Source organism: Pecten maximus, chromosome 8 (assembly GCF_902652985.1).
Source record: "Pecten maximus chromosome 8, xPecMax1.1, whole genome shotgun sequence".
Lineage (NCBI taxonomy): Eukaryota > Metazoa > Mollusca > Bivalvia > Pectinida > Pectinidae > Pecten > Pecten maximus.
In genome coordinates, this window is record NC_047022.1 from 38,701,345 (window position 1) to 38,721,018 (window position 19,674).

General features: G+C 35.1%; 1 protein-coding gene across 2 annotated transcripts; it reads left to right on the forward strand.

Annotated features, from left to right (window-relative positions):
* Positions 1–34: 34 nt before the first annotated feature.
* LOC117333451 (cytochrome P450 4A25-like) lies at positions 35–19,047 on the forward strand. Of its 2 annotated transcripts, none has more exons than XM_033892749.1 (14): positions 35–697; positions 2,275–2,311; positions 2,953–3,230; positions 4,181–4,394; positions 5,693–5,820; positions 8,689–8,813; positions 12,548–12,610; positions 13,447–13,570; positions 13,985–14,114; positions 14,956–15,079; positions 16,464–16,659; positions 17,685–17,767; positions 17,959–18,024; positions 18,165–19,047. In XM_033892749.1, exons 3-14 carry the CDS (start codon positions 2,976–2,978, stop codon positions 18,283–18,285), a joined length of 1,629 nt encoding a protein of 542 aa, XP_033748640.1. In that variant the 5' UTR covers positions 35–697; positions 2,275–2,311; positions 2,953–2,975; the 3' UTR covers positions 18,286–19,047. The 2 variants fall into 2 exon arrangements, with proteins under 2 accessions (XP_033748640.1, XP_033748641.1); XM_033892750.1 differs by having other exon boundaries at positions 4,193–4,394.
* Positions 19,048–19,674: the final 627 nt, after the last annotated feature.

Genomic DNA, 19,674 nt, shown 5'->3' on the forward strand with positions numbered 1-19,674 from the left:
CCAAATGCATTCCAACAAAAAAGAAAATAAGTTTATCAAATTTTCTCTTTCTTTAGTTTTACAGTTGTCCGTGTTACGTAGCATCCCTCTAAATTTTTCCACTTCTGGTCCATAACATCACTGACAGATATATGAAACAGATGCTGCATTACCCGACTTCTACTCCATCTACAATGTATTGATGATTTATCTTTCAAGGGTGTTATCAATATGTGTGTCACCAGTACAGTATTACTTGTGGCTAAAAATAAACAATATCAACAAAGAAATTGTTTGGGTTCACAGATTTCAGTTTAATATACTAGATCAAATTATATTTACCTACCCGAAAGGGCCAAATGTCATTTCATAAAATATCTCTAAAAGTGTTTTATTCTTATACATGATTTATGGACGATAGACGTCGTGTAATCTTTCCAAATAGAGCATAGGCATGTGTTTGAAAGTCCTGATTTCATTCCGAAATGATATAGATATCTACGTATTTATTTCTTTCAAAACAAGAGTAGACCAAGACTATAAACGAGATGACCTTTGACATTCAGAGTACTGCTTAATGTCAATGTGCGTTTTACGTCGTGATACAGAATTTTTGCGTGTTGTGTAATTGAAATATTTTGAATGTATGCACTTCATTTGATGACAACTCGGGAAAACCCGTGATAGCATTGAGCCGGAACATGTACGCTCTAAAGTGGTAAGTAATGTCGTTCTTGTCATCTCCGGAAACATTACCGACGTAGTATGTTTGATATATCTCCGAATAATTTGACCTTATTTGGTTCTTTCCATATGTTCGATTTGCACTTCACAACCTTTAAACATCTTAATGTAATCCATAGCGACTGAACCTTTAAACGTAGTACTATGTGACAAGTCAACATGATGTGACTTATTATTCATTTGTAGTCAATTTTGGCAGTGTTTTGTGTTCTACCCACCAACACTGTCGTATCCTAAGGATTCATTCTACACCTTAAAACAACATCAGCATTTTACACATTACTTCATCAGCACCATCAACGTGATAGTTAATGTCAAGAGGATGACATTATTGAAATAGAAACATTAATACATAATTCAATATTGATGGTTTCGTTTTAAGGCCACCGAAACATCCTCTTAGCTTTTAAGTTGATTTGTCCGGTATTAGACAGGTTAAATATATAGAGCGTTTGCCGTGGTGTTTTCTAACATGCAAATTCCTCATAATTTATCTCACAAAGATAAGTCACCAAGGGTTTGTGATAGACAATATATATATAGTAACATTGTATGCAATTTTAAAGTATACCCTTTGATATCATTTAATATGTAGTTAAGATGTTGGTTCATGTATAGATTTATTTCCAACCAATATATAAATTTCGTTTTTTTGTTATTTCAATGATGATGTGACGTGACGTGATTCCAACAAATAAAGTCATATGGATAGGCCATGCAAAATAGCTGGTTGATGATTTGTTTCCAAAAATGGGCTTTGAAGTATCTCCTAATTAAATGTTAACGTGTGTTGATATACATGAATCTGAGAGTGAAACGGTTACAATGTACTTGTTTTCATAAATTCAGTTTTTAAAATCAGATTAGCCATTTTGTTCTTAAATTATTAGTCTTTATTAACCTGGCAATAATGTCAACTTCAGACTTTAACTCAATCTTTCTCAGGTTTATTGTTGACAATTGATACTCACTACACAGTGAGTAATATTAACAAACACAAAATGTCTGTTATATTTGAAGAAAGAGTAGCACAACGTGCCATTTCAGAAAGTTTGTTATACATATTAACTAACTAGATACAAAATTTCATGTCTGTTTTATGTGTTGAGTGATTGTTAGTTACCATGTTGTATGAGGGTACTTTTTCATGGGTATCCAGGTATATAGATCAGATTTGATCAGATGTATCTCGGTATGCTCACTTACACATGTAAATAGAATGATAGATCTATAGGGATATATATGTTAGTTCAAATTCACAAGCTTAGTGTGTTCAAAGTGATACTCTTTTCACTTTTTTGAAAAGGAGAAGATCATATATTTCTGCAACACGGTTCTAGAAGGATAATTATGTTGTACCCATTGACCAATTTGACACGTGATATTGTGCGCAGCAGAGTATTTCCCGTAAATACATTTAAATGTATGTCAAAATCATCAATTGGTTTTATGAGTAATGACTTTTTTTCGTTCTAGCATATAAATATATGTGTGTATGTATGTATGCATGGACACTTATCGTGTATCCTGTTTCCGTCCTACACTATATAGGCACAGCTGTAACCCAGTATTACACCAGGCGGCTACGGTAAGTCCACATGTTTTTACTATGATAAGACATTGTAGTGTATCTGTCTGTGGTTTCTACTTCTGGTTATATAAATGTTTAAATGATGAATCGCTTAAGTAGAGCCCTGCCTCTAACACGTTAAGGACATTGTACGTTATTACGATAAAAAAGACACGCCTTGGTGTCGTCACTAGTACTAGTGGCGCTGGTATAATATTAGCCCAAGTGAGTATAGTATTGGAACAGTGGCTGGGTCCATACAGCAGCAGTTTAAGAAATTCTCTTCTCAAGTATGCAAAAGTATTGCAATTAAAGAGTTGTTACAGGACGATACATTTCTTTTGAAAATCCATTTATATACACAATATACGCTTTCAATATATTATCTGTACTCTTTCAAAAAAGCCAATGTAAGACCAACACAAACCTATATTTTGCATCCAACATATCGAAATAACTGCGGTACAATTTACAGCTGACTTCCGTATGTTTATCTTTTGTTTTAATGATACTTATCCAAACCATCGATATTGCAGGTTGTAAGGTAATCAATGTTCTGGCTTAGGGTTAGGGTTTAGGGTTTGTTACGCCCATCCGCGGTTTGGAGTGGTACCTCTATTGGTCAAATATTATCAATTCCTTTTACACTTGATTACCAGCAACGCCTTTGGGAATTCTCCATATGATGCTGCGTGGGGCACTGTCTAGTGTGTCACTAGGAGGTGAGTGGCCCAATGCGATGTTAAACAGAATGTGGCCCCTACTGGACGAGATGTGGTCCTTCGTATCTCTAGGAAGTCTGTGTGGCACACTGGGCCTGGGGATGATACTATGGAAATTGGCTCGGTTTATATACCGGTACAGCCATTTCTACAGAGCGGCTATACATACACAGACAATAGGGCCAGTCCATCCTCTGTGGGGCAACCTCAACCTCGTAAGTAAACTAAAACAATACATTGACGGGGTATCTTCATAGTTTGCATCATATTTTGCCCTCTGGCAATGGTGTTGCCCCCCTTGTTCAGTTAGGCAGTTTGTAGTTTGTTGGCAGTTTTGACGGGAAACAAAGTTTGTTTGTAAATTGGAGCTTAAAAAAGTTTGCTATTTTAAGATAACAAAAACGTTTGATTTGATACATTGAAAAGATTGAAAGAATCCAAAATTCAAAAATTATTCCTGGGTTTGGCTTCGCCCCCGAATACTTGGTCATAATAGTTTTCAATATCTAATACATGTGTAATTTGTGAACTTCTTCATAATCATATATTCAAAATTATTATGTAAAAATCCATTCTTACAATAGCATATATTAAAAGTGATTGATATACAGTATTGCTTTATCTCATAAACTTATTGATCACACCAAAATACTAAATTGTTTTTACTAAGTGGGCAATCAAGATATTTTGCTGATATTTGACATGCATTATATCTGTATCCTTCTTATCAAATTATAGATGGACTGATGTACAGGATAAATGATCAAATTTTATAAACTAATATAGATAGCAACGGTGATCAAATCACAATTATCTCCACTTTATTTTCAGAACAAGTGAAATATTCACAATGTCATTGGAAAATTTTAAAAAAAAATTGAAAAGTTCAAATGGAAGTAAAAATATTAAAGGGTTATGAAACTTTCTTTCTACGGATAGGAAAAAAATAATGTTGCTGAAATGTTTTGAAAAAAAGTTTGCCTTTCATTTTAAGCAGAAAAAACAAACTGTTTTCCACTGAGTTTGCATAAATATCTAACAATCAAATGACGATCTCTTTATATCAAATACGTGCTTTTAAAAATTAAGTATTGGATACTGTTCCTAATTAAAGAAATCGAAACTATTATTTCTACATTAAGTTGCATAATTAGTATTTATTTAGTTTTTATTTCAGATAAAGGAGGTGCCTGATTATTTCGAGCTGATACAACAATGTGTACAGAAGACGCGCACGAGAACTTACGTCACATGGATTACGTCAATGAGTCATTATTTTGGCGTGTGTCACCCCGAGACAGCCAAATTATTGCTCAAGTCATCTGCACCGAAACCAAAGGGGGTAGGACAGGGATATCGCAGTTTTATCCCCTGGCTTGGTAATACATGGTTTATTCATATTATTTTGTTGCTATTCATAAGTCAGACGTGTTGGATACCTGCTGATACACCTAGTGGTTCTGATGTCACTTCCATCTCAATTTGAGAATAATTCCTCAACCAGGTATGACCTAGATTGGTATGGCTGTTGTCGTCGTGACCTAGATTGGTATGGCGAGTGTCATCGTTACCTAGATTGGTATGGCGAGTGTCGTGACCTAGATTGGTATGGCGAGTGTCGTCGTGACCTAGATTGGTATGGCGAGTGTCGTGACCTAGATTGGTATGGCGAGTGTCGTGACCTGGATTGGTATGGCTAGTGTCGTGACCTAGATTGACCTGGATTGGTATGGCTAGTGTCGTGACCTGGATTGGTATGGCTAGTGTCGTCATTGAATCTGAAGACGCTTACTCGACTGGAACACCTAGTCTTATTCTTTATATTTAACAATTACACCTTTCAGTGGCCTCCATGCAGATTGATATTTTTGTTCATATTTTGCACCTCATTTTGTCGATTCTGACGTACAACAATACATGTGTTCCCTATTTTATTTTTTTTTAAATATAGAAATTAGTACTTTTTTAAATACAGATAATTTACCTCGGTTTGCTCGTCATTTATATAATGATAATTATCTCTGGTGCTCATAGTATGAATCATTTCCCTTACATGAGGAGATGAATAAATAAACTTATGAAATATCAGAATTGACGAGTATGGCAGCAAACCTTATTTTTTTAATTATCACGGAAAAGTGTAAATGTTATCGTACATTCTGCCATTCTGCCAGACGAGTGGAGAATTTTGTTTGATGTGAAAACTATCACGTATTTTCCTTTTCAACCTTCCCGATAGGCGGGAAATTATCATATCAATAGGGTTTTGATGACATCTCGATGAGAACACGACTGAGTGTCATTAGGTTAATGACCATAACGAGTTGTTTGGCATCAGTTATTTTATCAATGACGTAGTTTGTTTATACTTCCTCAGAGCAACTAGTTGACTATGTATTTAACACCGAGTATGCAATCGTTTAAACGAAATCGGATACAATTATTTCTCAATAATATAAAATTAGATTATATATTTATATATAACAACTGAAAGCCTTAACTATGATGAATTTTATCAAAAAGATAACCCTTATATATTTCAATTAACAGCACATTCTTTTTCTTTCTCACATGTATCAATGTCCTTAGTTATAGCATACTGTGCGGTATGCAGAAAAAATACCGGCAGTAGATTCTAACTTTATAGCATGTTAAGTTCAGATCATTATATGAGTAGGTGACGGATTGCTGCTTAGTGAAGGTGCCAAGTGGGAACGAAACAGACGATTGCTTACACCAGCTTTCCACTTCGACATTCTCAAATCCTATGTTACTACATATAACGAGGTAGCGGATACGCTTATAGTAAGTATAGCGCTGTAATATACTACAGCATGGTTATATATTATAGCAAAATAATATATAATAGAAAGTTGATATACTATATCATGCTGAGATAGTAACACAATTGAAATATACCATAGCCCCGTAATATACTATATCAAAGTATTACACGGTAATATGCTATAGCATGGCAGTGTATTATAACAAAGTAATTTACTATATCAAAGTGATATAGTATTACACAATAATTGACTATAGTATTGCAATGTATTTTACAAAGTAATATACTATATCAAGGTTATCTATATTATAGGAAGGTAATATACTATAGAATGGTGATGTAAGAATGCAAGTGTATCTCCCTTACATGTAGACCTTCGGTATCTAGATACTGATAAACTGACAATAAATAAACTCATATAGATAACGGATGGTATAGTGTATAACGGACCTGTCGGCAAAAACATACTAAACTAACAATAAATAAATTCATATAGACAACGGATGTTATAGTGTATAAAGGACCTGTCGGCAAAATCATTCCCTGTTTTAGACTCTATTACCCTATCTTGTATTCGGGTCCGTCCTTACTACAGAAAAAAACGCTGTTTTAGTCTATATTACACTATCTTGTACTCGGGTCCGTCCTTACAACAGAAAAAAAGCTGTTTTAGACTCTATTACACTATCTTGTATTCGGGTCCGTCCTTACTACAGAAACAAACGCTGTTTTAGACTATATTACACTTTCTTGTATTCGCGGTTCCGTCCTTACTACAGAAACAAACGCTGTTTTAGACTATATTACACTATCTTGTATTCGGGTCCGTCCTCAGTACAGAAACAAACGCTGTTTTAGACTATATTACCCTATCTTGTACTCGGGTCCGTCCTTACTACAGAAAAAAACGCTGTTTTAGACTATATTACACTATCTTGTACTCGGGTCCGTCCTTACTACAGAAAAAAACGCTGTTTTAGACTATATTACACTATCTTGTACTCGGGTCCGTCCTTACTACAGAAAAAAACGCTGTTTTAGACTATATTACACTATCTTGTACTCGGGTCCGTCCTTACTACAGAAAAAAACGCTGTTTAGACTATATTACACTATCTTGTATTCGGGTCCGTCCTTACTACAGAAAAAAACGCTGTTTTAGACTATATTACACTATCTTGTATTCGGGTCCGTCCTTACTACAGAAAAAAACGCTGTTTTAGACTCTATTACACTATCTTGTACTCGGGTCCGTCCTTACTACAGAAAAAAACGCTGTTTTAGACTATATTACACTATCTTGTACTCGGGTCCGTCCTTACTACAGAAAAAACGCTGTTTAGACTCTATTACACTATCTTGTATTCGGGTCCGTCCTTACTACAGAAAAAAACGCTGTTTAGACTATATTACACTATCTTGTACTCGGGTCCGTCCTTACTACAGAAAAAACGCTGTTTTAGACTCTATTACACTATTTTATATTCGGGGTTCGTCCTTACTACAGAAAAAAACGCTGTTTTAGTCTATATTACACTATCTTGTACTCGGGTCCGTCCTTACTACAGAAAAAACGCTGTTAAGACTCTATTACACTATCTTGTACTCGGGTCCGTCCTTACTACAGAAAAAACACTGTTTTAGACTATATTACCCTATCTTGTACTCGGGTCCGTCCTTACTACAGAAACAAACGCTGTTTAGAATATATTACACTATCTTGTACTCGGGTCCGTCCTTACTACAGAAAAAAACGCTGTTTAGTCTATATTACACTATCTTGTACTCGGGTCCGTCCTTACTACAGAAACAAACGCTGTTTTAGACTATATTACACTATCTTGTACTCGGGTCCGTCCTTACTACAGAAAAAACGCTGTTTAGACTCTATTACACTATCTTGTATTCGGGTCCGTCCTTACTACAGAAAAAACGCTGTTTTGACTCTATTACACTATTTTATATTCGGGTTCGTCCTTACTACAGAAAAAACGCTGTTTTAGTCTATATTACACTATCTTGTACTCGGGTCCGTCCTTACTACAGAAAAAACGCTGTTTTAGACTATATTGCACTATCTTGTATTCGGGTTCGTCCTTACTGCAAAACAACGCTGTTTTAGACTCTGTTACACTATCTTGTACTCGGGTCCGTCCTTACTACAGAAACAAACGCTGTTTTAGTCTATATTACACTATCGTGTACTCGGGTCCGTCCTTACTACAGAAAAAACGCTGTTTTAGACTATATTGCACTATCTTGTATTCGGGTTCGTCCTTACTGCAAAACAACGCTGTTTTAGACTCTGTTACACTATCTTGTACTCGGGTCCGTCCTTACTACAGAAACAAACGCTGTTTAGACTCTATTACACTATCTTGTATTCAGGTCCGTCCTAACTACAGAAAAAAACGCTGTTTTAGACTATATTAACCTATCTTGTATTCGGTTCCGTCCTTACTACAGAAAAAAACGCTGTTTTAGACTATATTACACTATCTTGTACTCGATTCCGTCCTTGCTACAGAAAAAAAAGGTTGTTATCAAATCAAATGTGCTTATTCATAGCATAATAACTTAAAATGACCCCCTGCCTTCAAGTGAAGGTTTCTGTTTAGTTTCCTTTCTGGTAAGACCACCTATATGATCCAACAGACGTGTACACCGCTATCTAATGATGTTAAAAGGCATGAATAAAACGCAGCATACAGAATGATACATGCAAAGTTTGGGCATTTCAATCGACCCTCAATACAATACCAAAAAGTTCAAGGATTGTCATACTTTGATTGTATGTGCTGAATTATTTTGACACATATCGGCTCTAACACGCATAATGAAATTTACTTCTGTGTCAAAAAGTTTTATGTTAACCTAAATATTATCAGGAAAAACTGGTGAAGGCAGCGAATAAAAGGAAAAGTATCGAGATCTATGAGTTGGTGGGACTGGCTACTTTGGACACTATGCTCCGTTGTTCGCTGTCGTATGAAGGAAATGTCCAGCAGAAAGGGTAAGTATGTTTAATGCCTCTAACGATACCGGAAAGTATCGGAAGAGACGCTACAAATTCAATTTGTTTGTCTTTCAAATGAGCAGTTAAATATTCAAGTTTAAGTTTGTTTGAACCTTGGGTCTTTCACTTATCAGTATAATGAACATTTATACTCAATCGAGGGCAGTGTGTATTACATACATTTACCTCATAAAGATATATTCCTAGTTCACGTAAAAGAATTATGGAGACTCAATAACTGAGCTCATTTAAGCACATGCTGTTAATCATTTTATTTTGATGATATCTTTCTATCTGGGGTTTTAGAATTAATGGAGAGAAACCCATGTCATTCAGGCAAATGTCAGTGTTGAAAAGGTTTATTGAGCTATCAAATTGAAAAAGGATGGACGGAGTTTGTTAATCGTGTAAGACAATGTATGGCCATTGGTAAAACTGGGTAACGCTAAAAATGTTCTTGTAAGAATATTTATATTTATACAAAACATTATTAGACGCAGTAAAACCATCAAGTTTTTAAATTATAATTACTGCATCTTGTAATGTTGAGTAAGATTTGGTGTAAGCGTCTTCCAAACCTAGGTCGAATACGGATTGTCTAACCAATTTCATATGAGAGTTAAAGTGGTGTCAACGAAACCACTAGGTATATGAACACGTATCAAACACCTCTGACTTCATATCGCATAAAAAATATAGTATTTCAAAATAAGATCACGATGACGACTATAAAACTTCCCTATAGTCTTCACCAAGCTGTATTCCTCGTCACCAGACGAGATAAAACTTATCCATAGTCTTCATCAAGCTGTATTCCTCGTCACCAGACGAGATAAAACTTTTCCATAGTCTTCACCAAGCTGTATTCCTCGTCATCAGATGAGATAAAACTTTCCCATAGTCTTCACCAAGTTGTATTCCTCGTCACCAGACGAGATAAAACTTTCCCATAGTCTTTATCAAGCTGTATTCCTCGTCACCAGACGAGATAAAACTTTCCCATAGTCTTCTCCAAGCTGTATTCCTCGTCGCCAGACGAGATAAAACTTCCCCATAGTCTTCACCAAGCTGTATTCCTCGTCACCAGACGAGATAAAACTTTCCCATAGTCTTCACCAAGCTGTATTCCTCGTCACCAGACGAGATAAAACTTTCCCATAGTCTTCACCAAGCTGTATTCCTCGTTACCAGACGAGATAAAACTTTCCCATAGTCTTCACCAGGCTGCATTCCTCGTCACCAGACGAGATCCATCACGGCATTCCTCGTCACCAGACGAGATCCATCACGGAAATCGTGTTGATTGGTTCAAGCCCTGTAATATTGAATCGACATGTAAACATCATAGGTAGGGAATTCAGAGATGTCGCTAAAATAGTTAATAATCATTGGGCATTAAAGATCGTTGTAAGCGGCTGATGTTGAAGAGTCTCTGTAGTGTCGTGGATTCCAAGTTCTACAGAGAACGTCCAATCGACATGGTCAACACATATTTTGTTATTAAAAGATAACACATCGTCCATGTACCTATAGGTGAAATCGAAGGCTCTACAAGGTCCACATCACTTGTTCTGATAAGCTTTTCCATATAACCAGCCTCCTATGAAAACAAAAACAAGCCGCCCAACAGAAGGCGCAGTTTGTTTTCATGGATCAATCAATAGTTTGTTGGCAGATATAAAAGTTTGGAATGGGAAATGCTATTGTAAACAGTAGAAAAATCAAACGTTTTTTTGTGGAAGAATCGTTCTTTACGAAGAGATGTCCAAGGTTTTTCTAAAGATCTTTGTAATATTTTTCAAATTTCACAATCCCTTTATTCTAATTCTAGTGAAGACAGTATCCCAATAGGACTGCATCCATGACTTATTGTAAATAAAGGCGTAAAATGAGATGCTATAAGCACAGTCTAAACACGTGATGTCGGGAAATATTTTCGAAAACCTGGAAAAGGGGATTTTTTTCTATGAAAACTTAAAACCCATTGTTCAATATCCTAGATTATAAACTTAGTTAGGTATATATGAAAATTGTACATGAATATTCATATAGATGAGAACTATCCTGCTAGCTATGACTCTTCTGTGAAAAATCATTAATGGTGTCACTTCCTCATTCCTATGTATATACATGTATGTTTATATAGTATGTTAACATGTGTTTCTGTATCCTTATACACTCTGATAAACTGATATCATTAAAATACTTCACTGTTTTTCGTGTTCAATATATCTCAGTGTATACGTGTTCAATATATCTCGGTATATACGTGTTCAATATATCAGAGTGTATACGTGTTCAATATATCTCATTGTAAACGTGTTCAATATATCTCGGTATATACGTGTTCAATATATTTCAGTATATACGTGTTCAATATATCTCAGTGTATACATGTTCAGTATATCTCAGTGTATACATGTTCAATATATCTCATTGTATACGTGTTCAATATATCTCGGTATATACGTGTTAAATATATTTCATTGTATACGTGTTCAATATCTATCAGAGTAAACGTGTTCAATTTATCCCGATGTATACGTGTTCAACATATCTCGGTATATAAACGTGTTCAATATACATCAATGTATATGTGTTCAATATATCTCATTGTATACGTGTTCAATATATCCCATGGTATACGTGTTCAATATATCTCAGTGTGTACATGTTCAATGTATCTCTGTATATACTTGTTCAATATATCATAGTGTTTACGTGTTCAATATATCATAGTGTTTACGTGTTCAATATATCTCAGTTATACGTGTTCAATATATCATAGTGTTTACGTGTTCAATATATCTCCGTTATACGTGTTCAATATATTTCATTGTATACGTGTTCAATTTATCCCGGTGTATACCTGTTCAATATATCCAATGGTATGCGTGTTCAATATATCTAAGTGTTTACGTGTTCAATGTATCTCTGTATATACTTGTTCAATATATCATAGTGTTTACGTGTTCAATATATCTCAGTTATACGTGTTCAATATATCATAGTGTTTACGTGTTTAATATGTACCTCAGTGTTTACGTATTCAGTATATATCGATGTATACGTGTTCAACATATTCCAGTGTACATTATGTTTATATACACAAAAACACGACAGTGCATTTAAAACAATGAACGTCCTAATTGTGACACTTGACCTCAGCATCATGGTTAAACTTTCATTTTCCTCCCTGATTGTTTAAATCTAGAAACTTGATTCATTTAATGATACCAACATGAGCCGGGCTGGTACTGTTTATGACGCAAAACTGAAATTTCAGAACATTCAATTACGTTCATAAAAATGGGCACTTGAGATGTTATTTCCGTGTCTGTCTTAAGTATTGGTGTTGTAGATATGTATTTTACTTATAACTGTCCCGAAGTAAAATATAATTAGAAATACATTTTTTATGCTTAAAAGTTGTAAATTACGATTGTTAGCGATATGAATTTGATCACAGAGATCCCACGTCCAGCCCTTGTTTTATCTGTTCTTTGCTAATATTATCGCCATTGGGTATATGAAATGTACATTATTATTTAGTTTAATGACTACTAATTGAAATAACAGGCACCTATGATTACCCCTGGTATTTATAGCACTGTCACCACGCAATTTGTAATAACGTCGCAATTTGTTATAAGCATGGTACGCCTAAACTATAATATAGACATAATATAATGTCTAAACCCCCTTGTATATACAGGATTATATGTTTACAGGGACACACACCCATATGTGAGAGCAGTGAAGAGACTTACCCAACTATGTCTGGAAAGGACATTGTACGTAGCTATCTAATACAATTATCATATTAAATGTGTAAAACGTCATCTGTATGCCTTTTATCAAACATATATTTATCAGTTTATAAACTTGATTCATAAAGCCTGACGACATGAATAAAAACTCTTATTATAGTATCAAATTGCTACAAATAACTAGACAGTTGAAATCACGTTCCATAATGATCTCGCCTTTTTGAAGAATGTGAGTTAAATGATCACTTCGGCGTAGGCGGTGCCCCACCTTGAATATGTAAGTGTTTTCAAGCACAACTGGTGACAAATAATGCCGCCCACATCCTCCTATTGTCCTGACATTGATTTTGATAGCAAACACAGTGACCATTTTCTACTTCACCCATTTCAACTGTTTATGTTCTATAACCGGCTATACGTGTATTGATATTTTAGGATTTTATCAGACTAGAGTTTGTTACAGATAGATGTAAATATTTGAAAATCAATTCTAACTTAATTGCAGTTTACCGTCCATATGTGCGCTATGCCGTTCTCAAAAATATCTGGTTACTTATTTTTGTTGCTTAATTTAACTGACCTAACAGTTTAAGATCGAATTTGTCGATTATGTAACGGGCTAAGATCGTATTTGTTGGCTATTTTACTGACTTAACAGTTAACTATTATTTGCCGATTATATGTTGCAGGCTAAACCTTTTGATATCGTATATGTTGGTTATGTTATAGGCTGAACAGTTTGAGATAGTATTTGCTGGTTATATTACAGACTGAACAGTTTGAGATAGTATTTGCTGGTTAGTTTGCTGACTTGAAAGTTTCATATCGGATCTATTGGTTATTTACATTTCGTTTCACAGAAAACCCTGGCTATTTTTGGATTGGATGTTCATTTTATCTCCTCAAGGAAGAGAGTTCCGTGCGCTGATCCATCACGTTCATACTTTTGCGGATAACATCATAGAACGTAGGAGAAGTGAAATGGTAATGAAAAGATAAATTTTATTATAATCAATATCTTCATAATTCTACTTAACGCTACTTGTCTTTAAATTACAGTTTTGTGAAATGTTTGATAACGATAAATAGTTGTTATACAACACAGACTGCAGAACGAAGGGCTTGCATTGTAATGATTCCATATATGACTAAATAGAGCAGGTACCCCTTCTTCCCTTCTTATGCCCATTTGATTTTGAGTAAGAAATCAAAATGGCTTACAGTTAAAATTTAATTGGATCTCTTAGATTCCATATATAGTTCCCACTTGCTATCAACTCATTCATGTAGAGAAACGATTAGTCCTACATAGAACCAACAAAGACCATATCAGTGGTGAACACCTGGAGCCGTCTGGGATCTCTTGTGTACTTGATAACAGCAGTTATATGATTTTAGGTTCACGACAGCCCAAACACAAAAAAGCGTTTGGACTTCCTAGAGATTCTGCTTTACTCACGAGACGAACACGGAATGGGACTATCAGATAGAGATATCAGAGCGGAAGTGGATACATTTCTTTTTGAAGGTTCGTATTGGCCGGAACACTTGGCCATTTAGCTTTGAGGTATTGTCGGGGACTTGAGTGGTTTATCTATTTTATTTGTATGTAGAGTGACGTATACCATAGCTACTTCACATTAAGCGTTTCCCGTAGCCACTTGAAATGACAACACATCGATTGGACTTACACGTCATTAGCCTGGATATATAAAATCCTGCCTTAAATATTTCTGTAAACAACTTGGACTTTTGGACCAACCGTTTTCGCAGAAATGTGCAAAAACTGCTTATTCCACTTATTCCCAGTCCTTGTCATATTTATTTTAAATAACCTTATCTCATTAATTTCAATTCAACATGAATTAACGTATCAGAAGGTATGGCTATATCAAATCACGACATCAGATTGAAAAAATAAATTGGCCTTATCTACGATCTTATTGTCCAATTATAATGGGTTCGACACACTCGATTGGACACGTATACAGTATTCATATTAGAATATCAAACAAGTTGGCACATAAGGATGTCTAACATGCAGGCATATTAGGATGTCTAACAAGTTGGCATATTAGGATATCTAACAAGCAGGCATATTAGGATATCTAACAAGTTGGCATATTAGGATATCTAACAAACAGGCATATTAGGATATCTAACAAGTAGGCACATAGGTATACCTAACAAGTAGACATATTAGGATATCTAACAAGTAGGCATATTAGGATATCTATCAAGTAGGCATATAAGGATATCTAACAGGCAGGCATATTAGGATATCTAACAAGCAGGCATATTAGGATATCTAACAAGCAGGCATATTAGGATATCTAACAAGCAGGCATACTTTCATTCCTTGATTGCAGGACACGACACGACAGCGTCGGCTATTACCTGGGCACTGTACTGCTGCGCCAAGTATCCCGAGGAACAGGAGAAGATTTACAACGAGTTGACTTCAGTAAGCGACAATACAGACTACATGAGCTGGTAAGATAATGTTGAACGGCTGTGTCCGACCTGTCCTAAGTGGTATATACCCCGCTGACTCATGTTGGTAGTTGTTTATATCGGAATCACAAGTTCTACTGACATTTACTTCCGTCAGCTCATCTGTCTTTTCCATTAACTGTTTGATGTGAGAATTTTGAGAATCGGGTTAATTATTTTCTGCTGAGAACATTCGACCATGATGCCTTAAAGAGCATCAGTAATCCAAACAATATATATATCATTTTATTTTTTCAAAAACTGCTACCTGGTCTTATACAAATCATTGACTGACGTGTGATGACAACTAGTAATTTGTATTGTAAACACCAGCCCTACTTGGTAGACTTAACGGCTTATCTCTTATTATCTCTTTTTGTTCATAGTATAAACGTTATTAAATTAAACTTCATAACCCTTATGTGTTTATCTTTATTTAATTTCCGTCAAATCTGCTCAGTTACGTCAACAATTCGTAAGTAAAGTATGTAATAAACATATGAAAATAGAACGTGAACCAACCCTGCGCGCACCGAGTTACATGTACATCCCCGTATGGTAAACAGAAAACAGTTTAAGCTTACTTTTGTCTACCAGACAATAGATATAAATATTAATATAACCCACCTTCAAATCCGACAGTTGGTGGAAATGTCTATATAAACATGTATATACATGTGTTTAGTAAAGGTAAGTAATGTTTAGCGATATTGGCTTGTCAATGATAATCAACAAATTGGTTTGGCGATAATAATCAATCAACTTATTGGTTTGCCGATAACAATCAATCAAGATATTGGATTGTCAATAATTATCTATCAACATATTGACTTGTAAAATGTTAGCTTTATTTATTTTACAACCATTGTGAAACAAATTATACCGATTTATATTAATCCTGCTAGTATCATATCAAAGACTACATGTGAGAAGTATAACTTAATCTACATTATCTTAATCTTAGAAGAATTTTCACTAAATTTAGATAATGTGAACATGACCTTGCAATAGTTAAAGGTAAATTTAAAAACATTCCCAGAATTCAAAGACATGGTACATTGATGATTAATTGCATCGAATTTCCATTGCCCAATTAACCAATCGGTTAGATCCTAGTTCTATCTCCAGATTACGGATATCTTTAACCAAACTTAAAGTGATTCCGCAATCTCATAATATCATGTTGTCGTTAATTGCGGAAGTATACTTCAGACCTGTTTACAGTTAGTAGAGCTAAGACAGACAGGCGTGTATCCAGTTTCATTTAGTATTTTCTATACATTATATTGCTTTTTCCGTTTTGTTCATGTATGCCATCACATTACATTTGTAACTATAAAAGTTCTTAAACGTTGAATTGAATTCAGTAAAATTTGTACCACAGGGAGTCTATAAAGAGCATCCACTACCTTAACTTATTCCTCAAAGAGACGATGCGGATGTACAGTCCTGTTCCCATGATCGGTAGGAGACTAACCAAACCTGTCCTGGTCGACGACGTCCTCTTTCCAAAGGACTCCGTTTTCGAGATCAACATTAGCGCTATGCACCACCATCCGGACATTTTCCCTGACCATATGGTGAGCTGCTCTAGGGATTCTGTTATTTCATTGATTTTTAATGGTCTTTATTGAGGGCAAAATGGTGATATCCCTTCACCAACTTGTTTATATTTTACAATTGATGATATATAGAAAAAAATAGATATTAAGAATTAATAAAGATTTTAAGTTATCTCTGGGCTGTTAAAGCGTTATCGATATCAAAATCAAAACTTCGCATTTTTTTGAAGATCTAGTTTCAATGATTGTCGTAAGGGTTTATATAAGTATACTATCATTATATACCACTAGAGCAAATATTGTTCGCATAAACGAGGGGTTTCAAGCTTTGGGTTGGCTTATATAAATATTGTTTCCCTTTTGAGAGCTCCTTACTTTGTATTATCAATGTTCATCCCTTCGACCATGCATTGCACTAAAATTGAATGATGATTGATTTGCCTAATTAACTATTTACGCAATTAAGAACTAGACTTAGAACACCTGTGAAAGATGAGAAATAATTACTTTTTTTCTTCAAAGCATGAAAGGTATTACTAAAAATAATCCAATGATCTAATATGACTTCCAATGTAAATAAGATGTTTGTTCATCATTTTGTGAAAGTGGCCTACATAATGGATTAAAAAGACCGCCTTTCAGTCTATTCAAGATATTTTAAATATGATTAGCTTTCCATCTTGGGAAAAGATATAGCTTTATTTATGCAATGTGATTTTAGGCGTTTGAAGTGAGTTTTTCTCTCTATTTAGTTGGATTATAGTAGACTTAGAAGACACTCCTGCACAGTGGCTGAAATAAGCACACCCTCTTTATATTTTTTAACGTTGTGATTAAGTCATGAAGGTTAGTTTGCCATTAATTAGGTTTCTAAAGTAATCCCAAAAATAAATAATCCACGTGAGTAGTTCATGCTGAAATACACCTCTCGAAAAAAAAATCACAGGAAAAAAAATTGCTTTTAGAAATGTTTACATCCCATACCCCATTAAATTGTATCTGTGTTTCAGAGAGTTTATATAATATACTCTTTTTGAATACAGGAGTTCCGGCCAAACAGATTTCTCGACACCAATGGTGAAGATAATGATCCGTTTAGTTTTGTGCCCTTTTCCGCTGGACCAAGGTATGCAATGTGTTGTAGGGAGGTCAGTGTAATTTGTAACAACATAGATAAAGTCTTCGTTTACAGAAATATAGCTCATTACAGTCTATGTCAATAAAGCGGAAACCTTTGCTATGTCGAGTCATTAAACTTGAATAAGATTTATAAACTGTAAAATTTAGTAACGTTGGTTATGCTTGTTTTCATAACAGGAACTGTATCGGACAAAATTTTGCCATGAACGAGCAGAGGGTGCTGGTTGCCCGGGTTATACAACGGTAAGTATTCAATGGCATATCTGTATTGGGTTATCTATATACTCTATACTTCAATATATTTCAGATAAAAGTATCAATTGTACACTTATTAAGTTTGGTTGAGGAAATTCATATAGGTAAACGACTTTTTTCTGGTTTAGATTTAAGATCAGACTCGATCCACAGCACGAGACGAAAATCTTTCCGGAAGTAGTTACTAGACCACAGTTCGGAGTCAAGGTCATTCTAGAAGAAAGAGAACCTGCATCTGTATTTTTGTGAACGACGTACTGGTTTATAGTATTCTACCTCAGCAATACATTATGAGATTGTGTTTGTAATAGACCAATGACTGCTGTTTCACGTGTACATGCGTGAGGTGGTGCCTGCCGCAAAACAAGAAATGATAATTCTGAACTCTAAGTCAGAAATTTATGTCGCGCTATTTTATTTCAGGTCACCTAAGACGAAAATATTTTACATTTTTGACATCTCAGAAACCCTTCAACCAATTTCGTTCTGTTTTGACATGACATGACATGTTGTGAATTATATGTTCCCAAATCCACAAATCCAACGAGTCTCGGAGGTGGGGCAGAATGTTTCAAATTGACTGAAATTACAAATATCTCGAATATTCTTCATAGTATGGAGGTCTTAAGTACTCTAGCAGAATCGTGAATTTCATTACCCTGATCTCACGTTTTCCTTGAGTAGGGTATACTGTACTGTATTTTTATAGGTAAATCATGTTTTAGAGCATCATTAGTTGAATTGTCATTGGAATTATTTCAAAAAAACATATTGCACATATTGGCTCTGACTGACTCCAAGAGCTGATGGGCAAAATGGATCAAACGACTGAAAACATTAGAACTCAGGTGACCGTTAACCAATGTGTATCTACAAATATGATACCTGATTTGATACGTAGTGGACACGGGCAAATCATATGCCTCCATATTAATATATATCTAGATTAAAGAAATAAAGGTGATGCTCACATGTACTTGACATGAAAATGTTGAGCTATTTTGAATAATAGTCCTTCCAAGAATTTGTTTTCACTGTATTGGAATAATATGTTTAGATTCTTAAATTTTCGTATATAGGGATTGAACGGTGTTGTGCGTTTACGGTGGTATGAACGCAAACGGATACAGACATATTCTATACAGCGCGTTAGCGCTATATATTGAATATATTTGGATCCCATTGCGTCAATACCACCGTAAAGCAACAAAAGCACCGCTCAACCCCTATGTTAGCATCAAACAAATCGTTGAAATGCCGTACGAAGAAAACGAAAATTGAGATATGTTGCGACGTTGCTAACTACGGCAGCTATGGTATAGTTCCAGTGAACCTACGTAAAGACACCGATATTGTTAACAGAATCAAAAGAAACAACTCGGTATTCTTGTTTCTACCACAATACCCCGTGTTGTTCAACTCTCAGACCATCAGTTAATCATTACAGCTGTTGATTAACAATCTGTTTATACCACACGTGGTATAAACTCTGTACGCATTTTGATTGGCTAACACGGTGAACTTTGACCCAAGCCGCAATTGTTATTGACGTCATCAATAATCTAATGACGTCACATCACCGGGTCCCGGACGTCACCGGTACACTTTATTTGCATACGCGAATATTATACTTGGCCA